The 25,048-nt window shown below is 36.3% G+C and overlaps 1 protein-coding gene across 12 annotated transcripts in view; it reads right to left on the bottom strand.

Annotated features, from left to right (window-relative positions):
- CDKAL1 (CDK5 regulatory subunit associated protein 1 like 1) overlaps window positions 1–25,048 on the bottom strand; it is a 610,652-nt gene that overhangs the window by 342,539 nt on the left and 243,065 nt on the right. For all 12 annotated transcript variants that reach the window (XM_008518334.2, XM_008518335.2, XM_070584147.1 and 9 more), the window contains one exon: window positions 4,283–4,386. In XM_008518334.2, coding sequence (XP_008516556.1) covers window positions 4,283–4,386 — 104 coding nt within the window. The remainder of the gene's footprint in view (window positions 1–4,282; window positions 4,387–25,048) is intronic.

Genomic DNA, 25,048 nt, shown 5'->3' with positions numbered 1-25,048 from the left:
CCAGCCCCAAACACTGTTATGCCCAGGAATTTTTAAAACCCGAATCTTAGCAGAGGTGAGGAAGTAAGGGGGAAGGTTTCCCAAGAGTCTGTTAGAACAATGAGAAGATACCCAGAGGCTACCCGGCAAATCTTACACTTAAATGCAGAACTGCTGCAAAAACGATGAACACAGTGAGAAGGCAAAAATAGTCAATGAACGTGTCAAGGGGACTAGGTTAAGTGAAAGAAAAAGAAAAAAAAAGCTAGGGAACCAATTAAACAGAAATTAAATATATATATTTTTTGGTAAAAGATAAAGTTTCCATTTAAAAATATAAATAATTTTGACTTTAATGCTATCTATTCAAAAGTTAATGAGCTCCCTTTCTTCTTTTCTGGCAGCTGGATGTATAGCCAGCATGTTTTCAATGCTCTGGGAAACCATTTTACATTCAGAATGATTTCATGATTGTGTCAGAATCTCTTCTGAATGCTCCCTTGCCTTTGGGTTAGCCCTTACTCTCTTCATACATTAGACTACGAAGAAATAAATTTTTATGAATATAAAATGTTTCATAAATATGCTCTTCAGAAAGAAACTGTGATCTTATTGTATCATGTGACAGGCAACCTGGGTTCTAATTCCCATTCTACAATTGGTTTAGAGTTTTAAAAAATCATTTTGTATTTCTGACACACAGTCATTAAAAATTTAAGAAAAAGAAAGAAAGGAAATGTAATTTTCAGGGTGAAAAATTTAACTGCCACTGACAGAGTGGCTTTAAACATCATACTAAAATTTGTTGGCAGTATAATTAGACTTTCCAAGTTAAAGTAACCTTTCAAAGAACCATAATGTTTATTATTCATTATAGGACAGACAATTTAACAATGGCACAATGCAGAATTTAAGGGGTTCTTGCCCAAAGAAGATTCCTAACACCTGAATTATTAAAAGACTAAATATGTAAAAGTCATAAAAATAAGAAAACGGGTTATTTCTTCTACTGGATTTACCTTCATAATTATTCTTAACAATTCTAAAGCTTAAACATAGGAATTCTATAAGACTATTAAAATTGTCTTTTGCAGAAAAAAGATAATGGAGGGGCCGGCCCTATGGCTGAGTGGTTAAGTCCACACATCTGCTTCAGCAGCCCAGGGTTTGCCGGTTCAGATCCTGGGTGGGGACCTACACACTGCTCATCAGGCCATGTTGTGGTGGCATCCCACATAGAAGAACTAGGATGACCTACAACTAGGATATACAACTATGTACTGGGGTTTTAGGGAGAAAAGAAGAGGAAGATTGGCAACAGATGTTAGCTCAGGGCCAATCTTCCTTACCCAAAAAAAAAAAAAAAAGACAATGGAGTAATTCAGTATCTTTAAAATGTGAGCTTATAGACTGCTATTTCCTATAGTGAAAAGGGATTAAAAGGCTATCTTTAGCATGAATTTGCTTTTCTCAAGTTAAGAAAATGAAAAATATTTGTCACGCAAAATAGATTCTATCTATAGAGACTTTTTTTTTTTTTTGAGGAAGATTAGCCCAAAGCTAACATCTGCTGCCAATCCTCCTCTTTTTGCTGAGGAAGACTGGCCCTGAGCTAACATCTGTGCCTATCTTTCTCTATTTTATGTGTGGGACACCTGCCACAGCATGGCTTGACAAGCGGTGCACAGGTCCGCAGCCAGGATCTGAACCAGGGAATCCCGGGCTGCCGAAGCAGAACATGCGAGCTTAACTGCTGCACCACCAGGCCAGCCCCATCTCTAGAGACATTTTTCATGAAACATATTTTAGGAGGAAAAAGAAAATTTGTCATTTGATTCTAGTCATTAATGTCTGTTACAGATTTTGCAATATTCTCACTGAAAATTAGACTTCTTTTCTTGGAGTCATTTTAAATTCCTTCAGTTTAAGTAATAAGTCTTCTTCACAATAAGGACACAGCCAATTACTTCATAGAAGTTATCTCAAATTCTAACAACAAACAACATTAAATGTCATAGTAATGAGAAAACCATGTCTTGAAGAGGTCAAGTACCTTGCTCAGATCATGTGGCTGGTAAGCAGCAGAACACTGTTTCAAATTCAAACTCTCCTTTGGCAAAGAGCATCAAATACTTGATGACTTAAAATTCTCCTACACATTGGCTTACCTAGAAAGTTATGACCTTAATATTTTAGTAAGAGTACCACATATCAATCAAATGAGCTCACCAGTCCAAAAACTGCATTCAGTTTTAACTCTAATATACAGCTAACAAGACAAGAGAAAAACTTTAGATTGCAAACATTCTATGAGTGGGAATAAAAGGCATATACATATATAAAATCTACAGATGATGATTAAAGTAATACTAAATAAATCTTTTAAATGCTTTCTCTATAAATAGCCACTAAGTCACTGCTAACCTCTGATACAGTCTTTGAATCACTCACCTTAACTGGCTGAACCTCCTTGGATATGGCAATGTTAATAACAACTAGAGTCTACCAGCAGTAACACACTGCACCTCTGTTGCTCAGAGGGCTTTTCTAAAGATAAGTCAGAGAGCTAAACTGGATATCTTTAGAACAATTCTATAATCAGTTTATAAAAACTATATTTATTCTTTTCTTCTTTTTTCTCAAGTCACATATAACACATAAATGTGTCCTTATTAAGTCATGAAGCAATCATATCAAACTGTTACGTATAGGTTACAGGTGAGGATAGATACAAAGGAGTCATGTGGCTTTCATTTCTACATGGTGATTTAACAGTTTCATATTTTTTAAAATAAATTTTCAGAGTAAAATGAGAAAAATTTTAAAAGTTATGTAGTTGTACGTAGAAATGAATAATGTTGAAAAAGTACCTCAAAGGAACTAATTTGTATGACTTCCAATTTGTAGTGTTTGGTGGATAGACCACATAGCTTTAACATCCTCATTATCTGATAGATACATGGGAAAACAAACACCAATTAACAGGGCCAGCAAGAATATCATTTTTCAAACAGATTAGGTTTCTGTCCAAATTTATGTTCTCTCTAAAAAATCCTTAAAGTAGTCATGTTGTAGAAAACAGCCACCCAGACTTTTCCTCAGATTATATAATTACCTGACTCTCAAACAGAACACTGGCAAGAGTCAATGAGCTTCCTTTTATTTCTTGTTCAATATAAGGTGAATATAAACAGAGGAGGGAACTGAGTTAAGAATATAAAAGTAGAAAAAAAATTGTTGGGAGGTGTTAATAAATCAATTAGGGGTATTTTTCTCTCTTATAAAAAGCATTGAAAATTCATGTTGATAAAAGCTTTACATAGACTAAATAGAGAAATGTATTTGGAACTCATACTTTCTAAGATTCAGGGTGTGAAGTACTGAAAGTAGCACTCCAAGTTACCTGGTAAAAGGAAAAGCACATTGCCAAAACTATTAACCCACAGACAACAGATTATCTCATGTTGGGTATAAACACACATCAATGTTATATATACATATTATAGACAAAGACAAAAGAGGAATTTTATGGTAAAAGCAGTTATGTGTCAACACTACTGTGACTCATGTTAAAGATAAGTCTTTAGTACATCCTGAGAGAAACCGAGACAATCACATTTTCCAGCAAGTGATGATTCAGAAGTAGCTGGATAGTCACACAAAGAATTATTGTCATTAGGACTCTCTACCAGTACCACTCTTTACTGGTCCAACCTGTGGATAAGGAGAGTTATCTTTATTGGCTGATAGCAAAATCCACCTTCCCTTTCCAAGTCTGAAAACCCTTATTAGCTCTATTTTCTAAATGGCCCAAAAATTACCAAAGAAAGAGGTACAAATCTTGAAAAGTATTGCACTCAGTCCACAGAAGTCTTTCTCTTTCCCCTTGTTATGGGATAAATGGAAATTAAAAAGAGAAAACATACAACAACATTCAACTCTCTTAGGAACTCTATTCATAAGAGAGAGGCCACAATTTGTGTTTTATTTTTAAAACATATACATCAGAAGGTGATTTCATTTTTGTTTGTCTTTTCCATGGAGTCTAAACATGGCTGATAAAGTTCACAATATGTCACTTACTTTAGAGTCATAAGAAAATGGAAGACTGATAAAAGAAGAGTAATGTGAATATTATAACTTAAATGATTGAATCTGGTAACATCTACTATTAGATAAGCTAAAACATTTATAAACTCTTCAGAAAGCTAAAACAGCATATATCTAAAGTAAAGTGTTACTTAGAAGACTACTATAATTCATTAAGAAGACTAAAATCACACACAATTCTAGAAACTCTTACCTTGGAAAGACTGTTTGGCTCTATCTACTAGTTCATCAATTGGATAACTGGCCAAATTTCCTCTGGCATGTTTAGTTTTGCAGTAGGTACAAGCGTTGAGACACCTGTTAAAATGATAGCAAGAAATAAGGCACAAACTGTTAAAGATGGGGAACACTTAAGGTAGGAAAGAAAAAAAAGCCCAAAAGATACACCAAAGTGCTATTTTAGTAACATTTGCCAATTTATACTCTGTTTTTTCTTTTTTAAGGAAGATTAGCCCTGAGCTAACTGCTGCCAATCCTCCCCTTTTCGATGAGGAAGACTGGCCCTGAGCTAATATCTGTGCCCATCTTCCTCCACTTTCTATGTGGGACGCCTACCACAGCATGGCTTGTCAAGCAGTGCCATGTCCTCACCCAGGATCCGAACTGGCGAACCCCGGGATACTGAAGCAGAACGTGCACACTTAACCGCTGTGTACCGGGCAGGCCCCCACATTTGCCAATTTATATAATAGATATACAAAAACAAATAGCTACCATACTTCATACTTACTTTATTTCCATCAGGCACAGAAATTTGCAATTTGCAATTCTTTTAGGTTTCAACTATTCAAAAATGGTTGTGCAAATCACATAATACTATCTTCAAATGCACGTATTCATGAGGAATAAAGTTTATAAATGCTTACAATAATTAAGTAATCAACAGAAATTCAAGATCCACATTTTTCTAAAACTACTGACATTTCTTTGGCATCACAAAACTAAAATATTAGTATTGATTATATATACTATATGCATAAATGATAAAGCATATTGATTTAACTTTTAACTAATGATATAAGAATAAATAAACAGGAAACATAGCATTCTCACATGAAAATACACCCTTAGACATTTTCAGATATTTTTCATTCCTTGAAATCAGAAAAAAATATTAAAACAAGTCCAATGTATACTCTTTAGGATTATATTAGTCAAAGTAAAGAAGAATGACGACATTAGTTTTGAAAAATTAAAAAACAGAATTATTTCCCAATAGTCTTTAGACATGATAAAGAATTTTTTAAAACTAAAATGTTGCTTCTACTCTTGTAACTTTTAAAAACAATTTAAATAAGTGATCTTCTTATAAAAGAAACAGTTACAACATCATAAAATAGTCCTATATCAAAAAGATAAAGCTCAATAACATTGAATAAAACAAAAAAGAACATCTCTTCAGTGATTCAACTGCTATAACAAGTAGCATTTTAAAAGATCATCACTATACAAATGCTTTAAAACTTCAAACTGGGAAAAATGGAATCTGGCCAATGTTAACTTTGTTAATATATGACTTTAAAATACATGTGAATCACTGTTCTCAGAAGTCAAACATACAATGCTTAATTTCTGATAATTTTTGCATGGAACTCAAGTAAAGTAACACATACATTTTGAAATGATTTTTATTGTTTAACCAATCACACAGTCTTAAAGAATCAACACTCCCTTCTTCCTAAGCCATTTACATTTTTAAAAAATAAAACACCTTGGGCCGGCCCCATGGCCGGGTGGTTAAGTTCGCATGCTCTGCTTCAGCGGCCCAGGGTTTCGCGGGTTCGAATCCTGGGTGCGGACATGGCACCACTCATCAAGCCATGCTGAGGCGGTGTCCCACAAAAAGACCCACAACTAAAAATACACAACTATGTACCAGGGGGCTTTGGGAGGAAAAATACAATCTTTAAAAGTAAATAAATAAATAAAACACAAATTGTGGCCTCACTCTTATGAACAGAGTTGCTAAGAGAGTTCAATGTTGTTGTTGCATGTTTTCTCTTTTTAATTTCCATTTATCCCATAACAAGGGGAAAGAGAAAACTGTTTTGTGGCCTCTCCTTAAGAGAGTAACTCACTTTTGTTTAGCCCTGATTGAACAACAGATACTTTCCTAGAATGTTTTACATACATTACATCACTTACCATTCTACAGTTGGCTATTACCATCTCCATCTCACAGATGAAGAATCTACTTCAAAAAAAGTCAGATAATACAACTGATACCACAGAAATATAAAGAATAATAAGATACTACTATGAATAACTATATGCAAACAAATTGGGCAACCTAGGAGGATAAATTCCTAGAAACATACAACCTACCAAGACTAAATCACGAAGAAATACAAAATCTGAACAGATCAATAATGAGTAAGGAGATTGAATTGGTAATCAAAGAAAGAAAAAGCCCAGGCCCAGACAGTTTCACTGGTGAATTTTATTAAACATTTAAAGAAGAATTAATGCCAATCCTTCTCAAACTCTTACAAAAAATAGAAGAGGAGGGAATACTCTCAAACTCACTTTACAAGGCTAGTATTACCTGGATGCTAAAGCCAGACAAGGGCACTACAAAACAAAGAAAACTATAGGCCAATATCCCTCTTGAGTATAGATGCAAAAATTCTCCACAAAACACTAGCAAACCAAATTCGATAGCATATTAAAAGGATCACACACCATGATTAAATGAGATTCATCCCTGGGAAACAAAAATGGTCCAACATACACAAATCAATCCACATTCCACTAACAGGAAGAAGGATAAAAATCACATGATCATCTCAGTAGACACAGAAGAACCATTTGACAAAATTCAACATCAATTCAAGATAAAAACTCTGAACAAATTGGATATTGAAGGAATATACCTCAACAAAATAAAGATCATATATGACAAGCTCACAGCTAACACCACACTCAATCGTAGAAGGTTCAAAGCTTTTCCTCTAAGAGGAGGAACAAGACAAGGATGTCCACACTTACCACTCCTATTCAACACAGTATTCTAAGTCCTAGAAACTAGAGTAATCAGGCAAGGGAAAGAAATAAAAAGCAACTGAATTAGAGAGAAAAAAGTAAAATTATCTCTGTTCACAGATGATATGATCTCATATACAGAAGATCCTAAAGACTCCACCAAAGAACTGTGCGATCTCATCATGAATTCACTAAAGTGATAAGAGACAAAATCAACACACAGAAAGGAATAGAATTTCTACACACTAACAATTTATCTGAAAAGGAAATAAAGAAAATGATCCAATTTACAATAGCATCAAAAACATACTTAGCAATAAATTCAACCAAGGAAGTGAAAGACCTACACACTGAAAACTACAATTTTGAAACTGAAAGAAATTGAAGACACAAATAAATGAAAAGATATTTCATGCCCATGGACTCGAAGATTCAACATTCTTAAAATGTCCAAATTAACTAAAGCCATCTATAAAGTCAATGTAGTCCCTATCAGGGTTCCAATGGCATTTGTTACAGAAATAGAAAAAACAATCCTAAAATTCATTTGGAAGCACAAAAGACCCTGAAGAGCCAAAGCAATTCTGAGAAAGAAGAACAAAGCTGGAGGCATCATACTTCCTGATTTCAAACTATATTACAAAGGTATAGTAATCAAAACAGTATGGTACTGGCACAAAATGAGACAAATACAACAATGGAAAAGAATCTGAGCCCTGAAATAAACCCATGCATATACAGTCAACTAATATTTGACAAAGGAGCCAAGAATACTGAATGGAGAAAAGATAGTCTATTCAATAAACAGTGCTGGGAAAATTGGATGTTCACCTGCAAAAACATGAAACCAGACCACTAACTTATCCCACCCACAAGAATTAACTCAAAATGGATTAAAGGCTTCAATATAAGACCAAAAGCCATAAAACTCCTAAAAGAAAACATAGGAAAAAAAGCTCTTTGACATGGGTCTTGGGAATGATTTTTTGGATATGACACCTGAAGCAGAAGCAACAAAAGCAAAATTAAACAATGGGACTACATAAAAGTAAAAGGCTTCTGCTCTGCAAAAGAAATGGTCAACAAAATGAAACGGCAACCTACAAAACGGGAGAAAATATTTGCAAACCACATATCTAATTCAAAATATAAATGGTTCATAGTATTTGATTATTATTCCATAGTAAGAGATTCATAATATCTGATAAGGTGTTAATATCCAAAATATATAAGCAACTCATACAACTCAATAGCAAAAAACAAACAACCCATTATTAACAAAGGGTCAACAAAGGGTCAAAGAATCTGAATAGATACTTTCCAAAGAAGATATTCAAATGGCCAACACTAACGTGAAAAGGTGCTCAACATCACTAATCATCAAGGAAATGCAAATCAAAACCACAATGAGATATCACCTCACACCTGTTAGAAAGGCTATCATTAAAGAGACAAGAGATAAGAAGACTTGGTGAGGATGTGAAGAAAAGGGAACACTTGTGCACTGTTGGTGGGAATGTAAACTGATGCAGCCACTATGGAAACCAGCATAAAGTTTCCTCAAAAAATTAAAAACAGAACTACCATATGATCCAGCAATTCTACTTCTGAGTATATATCCAAAGGAGACAAAATCACTATCTTGAAGAGCTATCTGCACCTCCAATTTTCATTGCAGCATTGTTTGCGATGGCCAAGACATGGAAACAACCTAAGTGTTCTTCCATGGATGAAGAGATGAAGAAAAAAATATGTATTTCATCTATTGTGTGTTTGCGCGTGTAAATATTTACACTGAAATATTACTTGGCCATACAAAGAAGAAAATCCTGCCATTTGCGACAACATGGATGAACCTGGAGGGCATTATGCTAAGTGAAATAAGTCAGACAGAGAAAGAGATACCGTATGATCTCACTTATATGTGGAATCTAAAAAACCCCAAAAATTCACAGAAACAGAACAAATTGGTGGTTGCCAGAGGTGGGGGGAGAGGGTGGGGAAATGGGTGAAGGTGGTGTAAGGGTGCAAACTTGCAGTTATAAGATAAATTCTGGGGCTCTAATGGACAGCATGGTGACTATAGTTCTCAATACTGTATTGTATACTTGAAACTTCCTGAGAAAGTAGATCTTAAAAGTTCTCATCACAAGAAAACAATCTGTGACTATTTAAGGTGATGGGTGTTAACTAAACTTACTGTGGTAAGCATTTCACAACATATACATACATCAAATTATTATGTTGTACACTTCAAACTTACACAGTGTTATATGTCAACTATATCTCAGTAAAACTGGGTGGCGGGGGAGAGAGAGAGTCAGAAAAGTAGCTTGCTCAAGACATGTAATAACTGAGATTCAAATTTAGGCCTGCGAAATTTCAAACTTCATCTGCTTCCCCAGAATAAACGTGTGTGAAACATCCTAGCTACATACACATACAAATAATAAGATAGGTAATCATCCAACAAAAGATGTAACATACTATAGAATATCCAGTCAAAGATATGGCCAGTACTCATCATCCTGTGTATGAAGCTATTTGTTTACAACACGTGTTTCTCTCTTTCATTCTTTGGAAATCTAAGGCTAGACTTCTTTTTCATCCACTTTTTCATCCACAGTTATTTCATCCTTGTTACAAATTCTGTTTTTCATCTTCCTGCTGGCTCTGTGGCAAAACGTCACCTCCTTCCACTGGGCTGTCTTTTTAAATTCTACTGCTCAGGTTCTCAAAGCTGACTGCTGTCTCTGCCTTCTCATCAAAAGTGGCTCCATGATCCACTCTATGCGGCAGACACCTCACTTCATTCACCTGTGGTTCCCCTTTCCGACTGGCATTCACTCAAGTTACATCAGCACCTTCCAGGGCACCTGCTCTCTCCTCCCCCTGGTCCCACCTCAGGTCTCCTGACCCCTTTCTCTAGTTCTCCTCTTCCCCAGGGAGGGCTCCATAAATTAACAGACAGTCTTAACTGAAGCTACTATTATTTTCGACTTGGGTGTTTCTTAAAAGTATCTGTCTTACGGGATACCAGCCTGGAGAAGGGGAAGGAAAACAGAAGAAGAAGGGAAGAGAAACATGCATTTGGAACATTGATAACATAAATGAATGAACACACTAAAGCACTTAGAATAGTGTCTGCAGCTAGTAAGTGATCAGTAACTGCTGGCCACTGGTTGGTTAATGTGACTGTTCTAAACAATTCTGTAAGAAAACAATTAAGCATCATCATGGTCCAGGTGTACCTAACTTTATGGAACAGATGTGTTGCTGATAGGTTGACTTAAATCAACTGTGGAAACCAAATCATACTTTCCTACTGGCTCACTTAATAAAGGTGGAAATGTATCCCCCATGGAAATTCACTCATGAAAATGCACTGACACGTTTAAATAAAACAAGGTGATATTTGGAAACATTTATAATAATCAAAATAAGCCAGCAAGTATAAATATTACATTAAGAATTCAAAATATTCTTCACTAAACTGCTCCCCTGGGGTTAATTAGGGTTGTTGATGTGATATGTTTTTGAAGTTCTAAACTCTTCATTGTATAAGATAGGTTGAACCTTATCTGCAGTTACGAAAATAATACTTTATATCATTAAAATAAAGCGAAAATTCCTATGGAGTGTATTTCTTTAAGAATCTTATAATAGCACTATCTCAAGCATTAAACCTGCTATGTCTTATGTTTAAAAACAAGAGAGATTTGTTATAAGGCACAGGAAAAATATGCAGTACAAAATCAGAAAAGAAAGAATGAACTTTTTGATACTATTTGCTTTAAAAACAATTTTCTCAATCACCAGGAATTATAATGACGAATCATTTCGACACGACCAGCTTCCAATAAAATAAAGGGATTCATCATAGAAACCTTTAGTAGCTAGTTCCAGTTACCCATAAACAATAAAATAATTGTCTGAGAGTAAGAACAGTGAGCCAATTTCTTCAACCGTCAGAAACAAAAGATCTTTGAAGGCTGACTGTTGAAAGCCAAAACCAAAAAGAGACGGCTGTTAAACTGCAAGGAAGATGCAAAATTCTGAACAGACCTAGACTGTTGTGATAGAAGGATAAAGCTAGCACCCATATCTACTGATCTTTGCACAGGTTCTTACATGGCCACAGGCCAAGAAAGAACTAAAACCTCAAAAGCAGACATAGATCAGGCATCTAATTTAGCAGGAGAGCTCTGAAGTCTTAAAAAGTATCTGTGGTAAGATATTTTTAAACTATAGGAACTAAAAAGTGAAATAACAATGAATTTTCACAGATTAAAATATTTCAAAGGGCTCAAATGCATAATAAAATGTCAATTTAATACTTGAAAGACATAAAGCAAATGAAGACTAAAAGTTTTAACACATTCAGTTTTTTCTCCTTAAGAGCATCTTTATATATCACAAAACTAGAGTTATATTTTTAAAAATTCACTGTACTGATATCTTTTTTTCCAGGAAAAAAAGGCCTGTGTGCCTCAGGATTCTTCTCCCAGCCGAGGGTCAAAGATAAATGTAAATATGCAAAAACTATTGTGGACTCAAACATTAACACTTCAAACTGGCATTTTCTTTGTCACTGACATAATTTAATCCGTATTTTTAATCAATTGACAGTGTAATATTTCTCAAAGCTTCAAATTTTACAAAATAATAAGCCCTTCATAGAGCTAAACCTTGGAAAAATCATACTGTGGTCCAGCCACATTCTTCCATATTGAAGCATCATGAAACAAAGGAAAAAAAAAACCCCAAGAAACAAAAGGTTCACACACCGTAAGTTGAGCCAGGCTCATTGTTAAATATAGCCTATTGTGAGCCCTCATCTTGGTTTTAAAAGTATTTCCAGGAAAATTACAAATTTTTTGATCTTTTAAACAAATACAAAAGAGAGACTCAATATCAGCAGAATCTGATTAGGTCATCAAATGATAAGATAAAAATCTACTTGCCAAGATCAAAATCCTGACCAAGCAAAGTAAAAATGACATACTTGAAAAACTAGCAAAATATAGTTCCAAAATCTTAAATTCTTTAAGCTTTCTGTGGCCAGGACTTTTCCCATCTGAAATAAATCTCTCCACCTTGCTTACTGACTCAATCTTCTCTCCTCAACTCCAAAATCATATTCTAATGATGAAAGCCTCAGTTCAACTGTACCCCTTCAGGAGTTCCTTTCCTTCAGGGGTTGGGGAGTAAGGGGTGGGGGGTGGGAGGGGGGTAGGGAGGGGAAGGAAGGAAGCTTAGCAGCAGTTAACCGTTCTCCTGTATATACTAAATTAAAAAACAACTACAGCTACATTTTCTCTTATTCTATCCCCATTAGCTACTGTGCTACATCCTTTGCTTCAAAAAGTTGTTCCAAAATATTTAAACTCTGTACCCTTATTTCTGGTTCCCTTTACCTGGAAGAATTATCTTTATCATCACTCATCAACCAGTGTAAAAATCATCACAACCTTTAACATTGCTTGGGGGGGAGATACTAATAATAGTAAAAGATGGTTGCTGTTGGTACTGGTACAAAAACAGGTCCACAGATCAATGGAACAGAATTGAAAGCCCAGAGATAAAACCATACATCTATGGACAGCTAATCTTCGACAAAGGAGCAGAGGGCCTACAATGGAGAAAAGAAAGTCTCTTCAACAAATGGTGCTGGGAAAACTGGACAGCCACATGCAAATGACTGAAAATTGACCATTCTTTTTCACCACACACCAAAATAAACTCAAAATGGATCAAAGACCTAACGATTAGGCCTGAAACAATAAGTCTTCTGTAAGAGAATATAGGCAGTACACTCTTTGACATCAGTTTCAAAAGAATCTTTTCGGACACTATAACTCCTCAGTTGAGGGAAACAATAGAAAGAATAAACAAATGGGACTTCATCAGACTAAAGAGCTTCTTCAAGGCAAGGGAAAACAGGATTGAAACAAAAAAACAGCTCACTAATTGGGAAAAAATATTTACAAGCCACTTATCTGACAAAAGGTTAATCTCCATAATATACAAAGAATTCACACGGCTTAGTAACAAAAAAACAAACAACCCGATCAAAAAATGGGCAGAGGACATGAACAGACATTTCTCAAAAGAAGATATGAATATGGCCAATAGACACATGAAAAGATGTTCATCATCGCTAATCATCAGGGAAATGCAAATCAAAACTACGCTAAGATATCACCTTACACTGTTAGATTGGCAAAAAACATCCAAAACCAAGAGCGACAAATGTTGGAGAGGTTGTGGAGAAAAAGCAACCCTCATACACTGTTGGTGGGAATGCAAACTGGTACAGCCACTATGGAAAACAGTATGGAGATTTCTCAAAAAGTTAAAAATAGAAATATCCTATGACCCAGCCATCCCATTACTGGGTATCTATCCTAAGAACTTGAAATCAGAAATCCCAAGAGTCCCCTGCACCCCTATGTTCATCGCAGAATTATTTACAATAGCCAAGACGTGGAACCAACCTACATGCCCAGAAACTGATGATTGGATAAAGAAGATATGGTATATATACACAATGGAATACTACTCAGCCATAAAAAAAGACAAAATTGGCCCATTCGCAGCAACGTGGATAGACCTCGAGGGTATTATGTTAAGTGAAATAAGCCAGTCAGAGAAAGACGAACTCTATATGACTCCACTCATAGGTGGAAGTTAATATATTGACAAGGAGATCTGATCGGTGGTTACCAGGGAAAAGGGGGGGTGGGGGGAGGGCACAAAGGGGGAAGTGGTGTACCCACAACATGACTAACAAAAATGTACAACTGAAATCTCACAAGGTTGTAATCTATCATAACATTAATTAAAAAAAAAAAAAAAAGATGGTTGCTGAATCCTTGCCAAACACTCAGCCATGCATTTTACATTAATCATTTATCATCACAGTGATCTTGATATCAGTATTATTATCCCTAAGTTTCATACAGGAAACTGAGGCTGAAAAAGATTAAGAAACTTATCCCAAAGTTACAGATTGCCAAGTCAAAGATGCAATCAATCTTACCTGAAATTCCTTTATCACTGATTGTACTCTACTTCTCTTAAGATACAGCTTACTCTATGTAAGAATACATGATTGTTGAGGAGGATTCTGGGAAGATAGTGGAGTAGGAAGCTCCAGGAATGGGTCTCCTCACCTAGACAACAATTAGACTGCAGAAATCTATCTGATAGAACTATTTTGGAACTCTGGAGTCTAGACTTCTAGGGGAAGATTTGGATGATAAATTGCAGATAACTTCAGGCAATTTCAGCTCTGAGCACAGTAGCAACTACCCATCCCTCACCCCTAACCACATGACAGGCAACTGTGCATGTGTTCTGGGAGCAGCTTACTCATAGCATGTAGGAGCTAGAGTGGGCAAAATGAACCTTGTCATCAAAATATCAGGGATCTATGCTCTGATCACTCACTGCTGCTTCTGATCACAGAGGTGCCAGACAAAGAGACAGCAGCCATTGTTGCTACACCTCTCTACATTCTTAAAAGTCCCTCCCCTTCTCAATGAAATGACCGCCAGGAGATTTAAAGGGGCGGCACTTCCCATTCCCCCTTAATTTTTCACTTTTTTCTCCTTTCAGGAGCCAGACATTAAAGATTAGGATATTTGAAAAACAACTGCACATATGGGGAAAATTAGAATGTGATTACACATGGCAAGAGAAAGACTCATAAAAGACCCGAAAACACCTTAAGTTTATATTTCAGGCTGATCCTTGGCACAGAAGAAGCCTACAACAATTTAAAAAATAAAAATAAACACAAATAATAACAAAACCAGCAAAACCTGTGAATCTGATTGCCAAAGTTACCACATTATTAGATTCAAATGTCAAGTGTTGAACAAAATCACAAAGCATACAAAGAAACAGGAAAGTATGGCACATTCAAAGGAAAAAAATATTAATCAACAGAAACTGTCACTGAAAAAGACCTACTGGCAAATATACTAGACAAAGACTTTAAAATAACTGTCTTAAAGATGCTCAAAGAACAGAAGGAAAATATGGAAAAATCAAGAAAACAATGTATGAACAAAATTGAAATATGAACAACGGGATAGAAAGCCTAAAAAGAAACTCAAAAGAAATTCTGGAGCTGGAAAGCACAATAAATGAAATGAAAAAATCACTAGAGGGATTCAAGGCAGATTTGAGCCGGCAGAAGAAAGAATTAGCAAATTGGAAAATAGGACGAGGGAAATTACCAAGTCTGAAAATCAGAAAGAAAAAAATTGAAGAAAAGCAAAACAGAGCCTAAGGGAACTGTGGGACACCACCAAAACGACCAACATATGCACTGAGGGAATCCAAGAAAGAGGAGAGAGAGAAAGAGACAGAGAGAATATTTAAAGAAATAACAGCTGAAAATTTCCCAAATTTGATAAAAGACATGAATATAAACATCCAAGAAGCTCAAGAAACACGGTAAGATGAACTCAAATAGATTCACAGAGAGACACGTTATAATCAAAGTTTCAAAAGACAAAGAGAATCTTGAAAGCAGCAAGAGTGAAGTGAATCATCACATACAAGGAATCCTCAATAAGATTATCAGCAGATTTCTTATCAGAAACTTTGCAGCCTAGAAGACAGTGGACCAAAATATTCAAAGTCCTAAAACAAAAACAAAAAAACCTGTCAAACAAGAACTCAAAAAGAAAGATATCATAAAAAGTATCTTCTCTGACCACAAGAGAATGAAGTTTGAAATGAATAACAAAAGGAAAATTCAGAAAATTGTGGAACTTAAACAACACACTTTTAAACAACAACTACTCAAAGAAGAAATCATAGGGAAAATTAGAAAATACTTAGAGATGAATGAAAACAAAGATACCACAAAGCTTCTGAAATGCAGACAAAGCAGTAGTAAGGGGAAAAATTATAGCTACAAACACTTAAAAAAACAAGAAAGATCTCCTATCAACACCCAACTTTTCAACTTAAGGAGAGTGAAGAAGAAGAAGAAGAAAATAAAACCAAAGCTAGGAGAAGGAAATAATAAAGATTAGAGAAGAGATAAATGAAACAGAGAATACAAAAACACTAGAGAAAAATCAACAAAGTCAGAAGTTGATCCTTTGAAAAGATCAACAAAATTGACAAACCTTTAGCTAGACAGACTAAGAAAAAAGAGAGAAGACTCAAAATTGCCTTATGGCCAATTAGTTATGCAGTGAAAATGTTTGTGGCAAAAATGCTTGTAGTAAAGATGTCCACCACAAAAATGCTTATGGTAAAAGTACCTAGAACCAATTAAAACAATCAAGAAACTAGGAATAGAAGGAAACCTCCTCTACATAATAAAAACCACATATGAAAAACTTACAGTGAACATCATATTCAATAGGAAATAACTGAAAGCTGTTCCTCTAAGATCAGGAGCAAGACAAGGATGCCTACTTTCACTACTTCTATTCAACAGGTTTTGGAAGCCTAGCCTGAGCAACTACACAAGTAAAAGAGCAAAATGCATCCAAATTGGAAAGGAAGAAGTAAATTTATCTCTCTATTTACAGATGATCTGATCTTCTATATAGAAAATTCTAAAAATCCCACCAAAAAACCCATTAAAACTAATAAATAAGCCCAGTAAAGTATCAGGATACACAGTTAATACACAAAAATCAGTTGTATTTCTATACACAAACAATGAAAAATCAAAAAGGAAATTCTAAAACAATTCCATTTACAACAGCATCAAAAAAAATGAACTATTAACTAACTTAAGTAAGGAGATGAGAAACTTGTACAGTAAAAACTACAAAACATTGCTGAAAGAAATTGAAGACACAAATAAAGGGAAACACATCCCATGATCACAGATTGGATGACTTAATATTGTCCAAATGTAAATACTACCCCAAGTGATCTACAGATTCAATGCAATTCCTACGAAAATACCAATGACATTTCTTGCAGAAATAGAAAAACCCATCCTAAAATTCAAATTGAATCTCAAGGGATCCCAAATAAACAAAACAATCTTGAAAAGAAAGAACAAAACTGGAGAACTCATAATCGCTGATTTCAAAACTTATGACAAAGCTACAACAATCAAAACAGTTTGGTCTTAGCATAAAGACAGATATATAGACCAACAGAATAAAATAGAGAACCCAGAAATAAACTCTCGCATATATGGTTAAGTGATTTTTGTCGAGGGTGCCAAGACCATTGAATGGGATACAGACAGTCTTTTCAACAAATGGTGCTGGGAAAACTGGATGTCCACATGCAAAAGAATGAAGTTAGACCCTTACCTAACACCACATACGAAAATTAACTCAAAGTGAATCAAAGACCTGAATATAAGATGCAAAACAATAAAACTCTTAGAAGAAAACATAGGAAAAAGCTTCATGAAATTAGATTTGGCAATCATTTCTTGGATATGACACCAAAGACACAGGCAACAAAACAATAAAACAGACAAATCGGACTTAAGGAAAATTAATATTTTTGCATCAAAAGACACTACCAACAAAGCAAAAAGGCAACCCATAGAATTGGAGGAAAATATCTGTAAATCATATATCTGATAAGGGATTAATATTCAGAATACATATGAAGAACTCCTAAAACTCAACAACAAAAAAATCTGATTAAAAAATGGGCAAAAGACTCAGATATTTCTCCAAAAATATACGAATGGCTAATAAGTACATGAAAACATACTCAACATCACTAATCATTAGAAAAATGCAAATCAAAACTATAATGAAATACCACCTCACACCCACTAGGATGGCTACTGTCAAAAAAAACCAAACAACAAATCTTGGCGAATACGTGGAGACACTGGAACCCCTGTGCACTGCTAGAGGGAACATAAAATGATACAGCTGCTGTGGAAAACAGGATAGTGGTTCATCAAAACATTAAAAACAGAACTACCATATGATCCAGCACTTCCACTTCTAGGTACATACTCAAAAGAATTGAAAGCAGGGGTCTCAAAGAGAGATTTGAACACCCATATTCTTGGTGGCAGCAGCACTATTTACAAAAGCTAAAATGTGGAATCAACCCAAACATCGTCCACTGACTGATGAATGAACAAGCAATGTGCAATGGAATATTATTCAGCCTGAAAAAGGAAAGAAATTCTGCAGTGTGCTACAATGTGGATGAACTTTGAGGACATTATGATAAGTGAAATAAGCCATCACAAAAAGACAAATACTCTATGATTCCACTTACATGAGGTACTTAGAATATTCTAGTTCAGTAGAATGGTGGTTGCCAGGAGTTACAGGGAGGGGAGAATGGTAAGTTACTCTTTAATGGCTATAGAATTTCAGTTTTACAAGATGAAAAGAGTTATGGAGATGGATACTGGTGATGGATGCACATAAATATAAATATATTTAATATCATTGAAGTGCACACTTAAAAATAAGATGGTAAATTTCATGTCATGTGTATTTCACCACAATAAACAAAAAGTGAAAAAAAGAATACATGATTGTTTGTATGTTTAATACTTTTAGTAGATTACAATTTATTTAAGGAACAGATATATATCTTATTCATCTTACTGTCTGCTGTAGCATCTTACACAATGCCTTGTATACTATTAGAATATCGATAAATACTCAAAGCTGTTGGTGATTTCATAATGGACTAGACCTGTTGTCAAGCCAATATTTGGTTACAGAGGCAGCAGCAGTGCTAAGCAGAAAGGTGGGCTGGCAATTATAATTGGATCTGCTTGGAAACAAATCCAATAAGATAAAATGTGGCAGGGAAAGGGAAGTAAAGAATGGAGAAGGCACAAGGCGATAATATGGATCTTGCCAGGCAAAAGGATCAGCACTCTTGTCTTTAAGGTCAGACAGCTGGGAACAGGAAACCAAAGCCTGGAGACCAGAACTATAAGGCCAGTGACCCTACAGAGGATATAAACACAATACAAGGTGTACACCATGCCAAACAGACTATCCAATACGAGGAATCGAAGAGCCAAAGTATCCATCAAAGAGCACTCATTTTCAACGTAACTGTCATCTTCCATCAGTCATTTCCAGACCTTGAGATGTCACAGAGCAATCAATTTGAAATGCACACACTTAAACCTGGCCATCAAACAGGGTGCCAACTTTTTATTTTGGCAAGCAAACACTTTTTTAAAAAAAAGTTAAACCACCCTATACTCTTTATTTTATTTTAAAAAGAGCCTATTTTAACATCAAAATAGGGGAAACGTCACGACAAAAGATCACGCATGTAGCTTCAAGAAAAACCCGCTATATTTTTCTTATATTTCTCATTTTACCAGAGACCAGCAAAAATCCATCAAGGTCTACAGAAACTATTGCTACAGATGATTCTATAACATCTACCTAAGTTTCATTACATTTCTAAGATAATCTTCAGAATTGAAGATGTATAGGTAAAAACAGCAAGCAAACGGCTTTAACTATTTGAATATCAGCCTGAATTGGGTAACACACCACTTGATACAGACATAGAAGAAATATTATTAATAAGTAACAATAATTCCAGCTGGATTTTCAACGTGTTCTATCTGTAGCTAGTAGTTTACGCCCTGGGAGACACAGTCCCACACCCAGAATAGCAACAACTGTTTTGTGAATATGTTTACCAAAATAGCATGGCGAAAGATGAAATTCTGTCAACTATAAAGCACATACTTGGCCAAAACTTTTCTTCTATTCCACTTTCATTGTTATTTTTAGTTTTATAAAACAACGACAACAGTACAAAAGATTAAGCCTAAGCTATTTTCTATACCATTCAAAGACAGCAGTGGAGATAGCTGCAGCCAATAATACTTGCTAGTGAAACAAGGATAGCTGGTTGGCCATTAGAGCTGGAGAACCCATACAAAGTGACTCTGCTACAGATGTGAATTAACTCATGAATGTCTAAGCTGAGAAAGAAACAGGAACTCTGAAGGCAACTATGTATCTCCTACCATAGCAGAAGACTTCATTTGCACAGTGTGTACATAAATCATACATATGTGACTAATTCTTTTAAAATATAATTCTGCCATGTAGAACATATTCCCAATATACTGTAAAGGCAAAAAAGCAGTAACAAATACTCTTTTAAAAATAATATAACCAAGTAGCTGTACATTTGTACATAAAACACAAACACACAAGTACACACACACACACACACACACATACAGTTTCCCCACTTCCACCCTTAAATGTTCTCTACATCTTGGAGTTTGCTTGTTTGGTTTTTTTCTTTTGACGTAAGGATACCTGGCTCCCTTACCAAACTTACGGAATCAGAATCTCCAAGAACGGAACCAAGCTGGGGCTGGCCCGCTGGCATAGTGGTTAAGTTCACACGCTCTGCTTTGGCAGCCAGGGGTTCACTGATTCGGATCCTAGGTGCAGACCTACACACTGCTCATCAAGCCATGCTGTGGCGGTGTCCCACATATAACCTAGAAGAAGACTGGCATAGATGTTGGCTCAGGGACAACCCTCCTCAAGCAAAAAGAGGAAGATCAGCAAAAGATGTTAGCTCATGACCAATCTTCCTCACCAAAAAAAAGAATGGAACCAAGGCATATGTATTTGTGAAAAGTGGTACTACTATTATACACCTGAGTTGAAGTCAAATTTACATGACGATAATATCAGAAATAACATTTATTTACTTACTGTGGCTTAATAGTTAACACTTATCTGCTATTAAACTAAGGAAAATTAAAGCTTCACTTCCAAATATTCTAAAGGACAACATATGGGAAGTGATCTCTAGCAAAGACTTACCTAAGGGTTAATCTCTTTAAAGTTTGAATAACCACACACTAACTATACCAACCAAAAAGAAAACCTGAATAATGGACCTTAAAACATATTAAAAAGTAAAGGAGTATCAGCGACGAGAGCTATTGTTTTTGCTTCCTCAATGGCTTTCGAGGCTGACGTCTGCAAGGGTGAAATCTCACAGTAAACACTGGCTGAAGCTAATTCTATAACATATAACAGGTACTATATTTTGGCGCCTGGGATAAAAGGTATTGTTCTAACACGGGTCAAAACATCCTGGGAAAAGAAAAAAAAAGCTTATATTTCAACCACGTTGAAACTAGAAAGCTAAACTCAGCTAATTTTCCAAACTGTGAGGGAAAATAACAAATTGTTTTGATCAAATAATGGTGCGAGTAATTATATAATGAAGAGAGAGGAGGTGTTTTAGATTGAAAGGGAAAAAGAATGCTGAGGCATTTACACAATTACCCACCATTTTAATTTCAACAACTTCTCCAAATTTGAGAGCTACAATTCTAATTAGCACTATAATAATCTAAGTAAAATTCAACGGCCTGTCTCTACCTTTTGGAGATTATTACCCAACGCAGGGCCAGGACAAAACACCAGTCACTGGATATAAAATGAGGGAACCAGCAGGTCCCTAATGTGCAGTGGCTGGCTCTGAAACCACAACCCCAGCCTCCCTGGAGGAAGGCTTTCCCACTCAGGCCTCAGGTGCACAGTGTTGGTGTCCACTCTTCTCCACACATATTACACTTTACTTCCGTGACTGATTCTAAGAATCCCCATAGATTCAATAACAGCTCTTGTTCTTTCTTTATTGGGACGGGGAGAGGGAGTGATAGAAGCTACCTCCATTAAATATAGAATTCAATCCCTTACAGAGAACCATGCTGTTTTCAGAAACGTTAGGATAGCAAAGGGAAAAATGCATCCCAGATGGAGGAAATATGTCAATTTAAGAACTCGAATGGGAACACTAAAGAATAATGTTTTAGAGATGAGCAATCTATCAGTTGAGGAAAAGTTCCTTCCTAAGAGGTGGTGGTATGCAACGGGGGACAACCTAAAGAAGTCACCCTTTGATGCAGCCAAAGTGAACCATAAGAAACCTCTGGCTTCCCGGTCGTATCACACACAAAGGAATGGAATGTTTCTTTTGTTTAAAAGAAACAACCAGTGCAATACAGTAAGATAGTTTCTCCAAATATTATAGATCACGTTAGGTATCTGAGTGTCCACAGCACCCAAACACTACAAAACAAATGACAGGAAATGCTATTTATCAGCATTTCCCAGAGATGATTGTTTTCCTACCCTTAAATGTTTATTTGGTTGTTTTTCAACAGATCCTACTGGAAAATTCTTCCTTATATTTCCAAATATCTCCTCTTCTTTGGCTTATTTTTTCCTAGATTAAATAGGGAAAGATGCTTCCTTTTAAGATTTAACAAGATAAAATCATTCTAATTTGGCCTAATAATTCCATTTCTAGGGACTCATAGATTGCTGATGAGAGCGCAAATTGGCTTAACTTTTCTGAAGACAAATCTAAGGTGCTGAAAGCCGCACAATGTTTTCCTCAATAACTGTATTTCCAATCTAATAGGCACTTCATTTTAAAAACGTTCACTTTGTATACACAGTATAAAGAAATGATCCTTCCAAGAACAGATTCTTAAAAATAAAACACTCTTGCCAGCATAACAACAAATAGTAAGCTAATGGTTACACAATGCTCACTGTGTGCAAGGCATTATTTTAAGCACTTGGCACATATTAAATCACTTCTAATCCTTACAACAACCTCATGAGGTTTGTGTTTTTGTCGTCCTTCTTTTGCAGATGAAGAAACCAAGGCAGAATGAGGCTAAGGAACTTAGTAAAGGCTACTAACGAGTGGTGGGGCTGGGATTTAGACGAAGAAGCTCTAGGTCATACTACCTCAACACACAGCCAAAATCTGCTAAACTGATCCACACGACTCCAATGATGTCCTGATGCCATGGCCAAATACCACATCCTACAGCATCTAAATTTCACCATTGTCAAAGAAAAACATCATGAAAAGTGACTAAAACATACATAACACGCGTTACAAATTCTCAAAGAAACTCTATTTACATTTTTGGATCTTTTAATCGCTGAGAAAATAAACAATTATTTTGTCCCTATTTACAGAAGAGACACTTGTTAGCTACAAAAATGTTCACCTGAAACAGCTGTAGACCCTGCAGAGTCACCATTCATCAGATGCATACTCCAATGGAACATTTTCTCCAGAACAACAGGATCATCTGTTTCTTTTTAACTGTGACAAGTTGCCACAGAAAAGCTGCAGTTTAGGCTGCATTTCTAGATAGGATTACCCTAGTGCTGCTGCCTTTTGTTTTTTCTCCTTGAGGAAGATTAGCCCTGAGCTAACATCTGCTGCCAATCCTCCTGGGTTTTTTTGCTGAGGAAGCCTGGCCCTGAGCTAACACCCGTGCCCATCTTCCTCTACTTTATATGTGGGACGCCTGCCACAGCATGGCTTGACAAGCAGTGCCATGTCTGCACCTGGGATCCGAACCAGCAAACCCAAGGCCACCGAAGCAGAATGTGTGAACTTAACCACTGTACCACCAGGCTGGGCGCCTCCTCTGCTTTTTTTAAGAGAAAATATTTTTATAATATGCAAATTTATTACAGTGGTAGTAATATAATGACCAAAATTCCACAGATCAAACAACCTTTGTAACACAATCATCAGTTTGATTTACTTAAGCCTCTCCTTTCTCCACGGCCATTTCTTGAGGGCACCTCCAAGTGAATGACAGTTACTCAACCAATTCACTACCAAAAAATGCAGGGGCGGCCTAACCATCAGGCCTCTCACTTTCTCCTTCCATTTAAATTGGAGGAAAAAGCATCCGGAGCAGAAGCCCATGGGGTGTCTTTTCAACACTGGGGAGAAGGAAGGAGCCAGAGGAAGAGTTTTAATTCAAAGGACACAAAGTGCTCTCTGACGCACTTCACGTTTGATACGCACAGCCTCCTTGTGAGGCATCCCTGGTGCAGGGAGAAGAAACTGTGTTTTTCAGATAAGAAAACTGAAGTTGAAAAGGGTTTATAGGATACAGATTAATTAAGAGCCAGGACTAGGTTGGCACCCTAGTCCTAGCACCTCTTCCTATTATAAGGAGACTCGAGGGGTTGTGTTTTTGTCGGGCGTAGGGAGAGATTGATTGCTTTGATTGCTTAATATGTATTATTATTATTATTATTATTGCTGAGGAAGATTTGCCCTGAGCTAACATCTGTTGCCAATCTTCCCCTTTTTGTATGTGAGTCACCACAAGAGCATGGCCACTAAGACAACTTGTGTAGGCCCATGACCATCACAAAAAACCTGCTAAACCTCTAAGTCAACGGTTCTTAAACTACAGAGTACATTAGATGTTCTGGGAGGGGTTGTTAAAGGACACATTGCTGGATCCCCTATTCTGATTCCAAAGGTCTGCGGTGACAGCCAAGAATCTGCTATCCAGGTCATGCTAATGCTGCTGGTCCTGCAGCTACACTGAGAGCCACTGCTCTAAGGCAAACCGAGACTCCCTCTCCCTCACAACCATGCACTCACTGTAAGGGGGCTACTGAAGTTCCGGTTCCTAGATGGACAGTCCTTCCCAAAGGCCATCTCACATGTGCCATGGAAGACAAGGAAAAAGGCGACACTCTCACAGATAAAAATCACTTGCTGTCAAATATACTAAGAAACTAACTTCTTCCCAGTACCGGGAGTACTCACCATTCCTGGACTATGAAAGAATGACCGATATGCCTAGTTTTCCATTATCCTCCTTTTAAAAATGGGATTTTTTTATTGCAGTCACCCTGCTCTTGCTCCAGCATTGTGAACAGACATTCATAAGTTATTCTTTAGCCACAGGTGCAAGCCCATGAGGAGCTCCATCAGACCTGAGAAAGATGATTATGTGTCACCCAGAGATCCTGGTATTGGAACTAGATAAGACTTTGAAATGTCCCCGTTTGGGGAGGTGATGAGGGTGTTTCACTTAAGGACAAATTTCAGTTAAGAACACATATAAGAGAAAGGATGCATATGGATGTTTGGGAGTGAAAAGGGTAAACTATGGGGCATGCTGTTAGATTCTCACCCTGGACCT

This window comes from Equus przewalskii, chromosome 19 (assembly GCF_037783145.1).
Source record: "Equus przewalskii isolate Varuska chromosome 19, EquPr2, whole genome shotgun sequence".
NCBI classification, from domain to species: Eukaryota; Metazoa; Chordata; class Mammalia; order Perissodactyla; family Equidae; genus Equus; species Equus przewalskii.
Note: the sequence above shows the minus strand (reverse complement) of the source record. Positions and strands in the feature narration are given on the sequence as shown.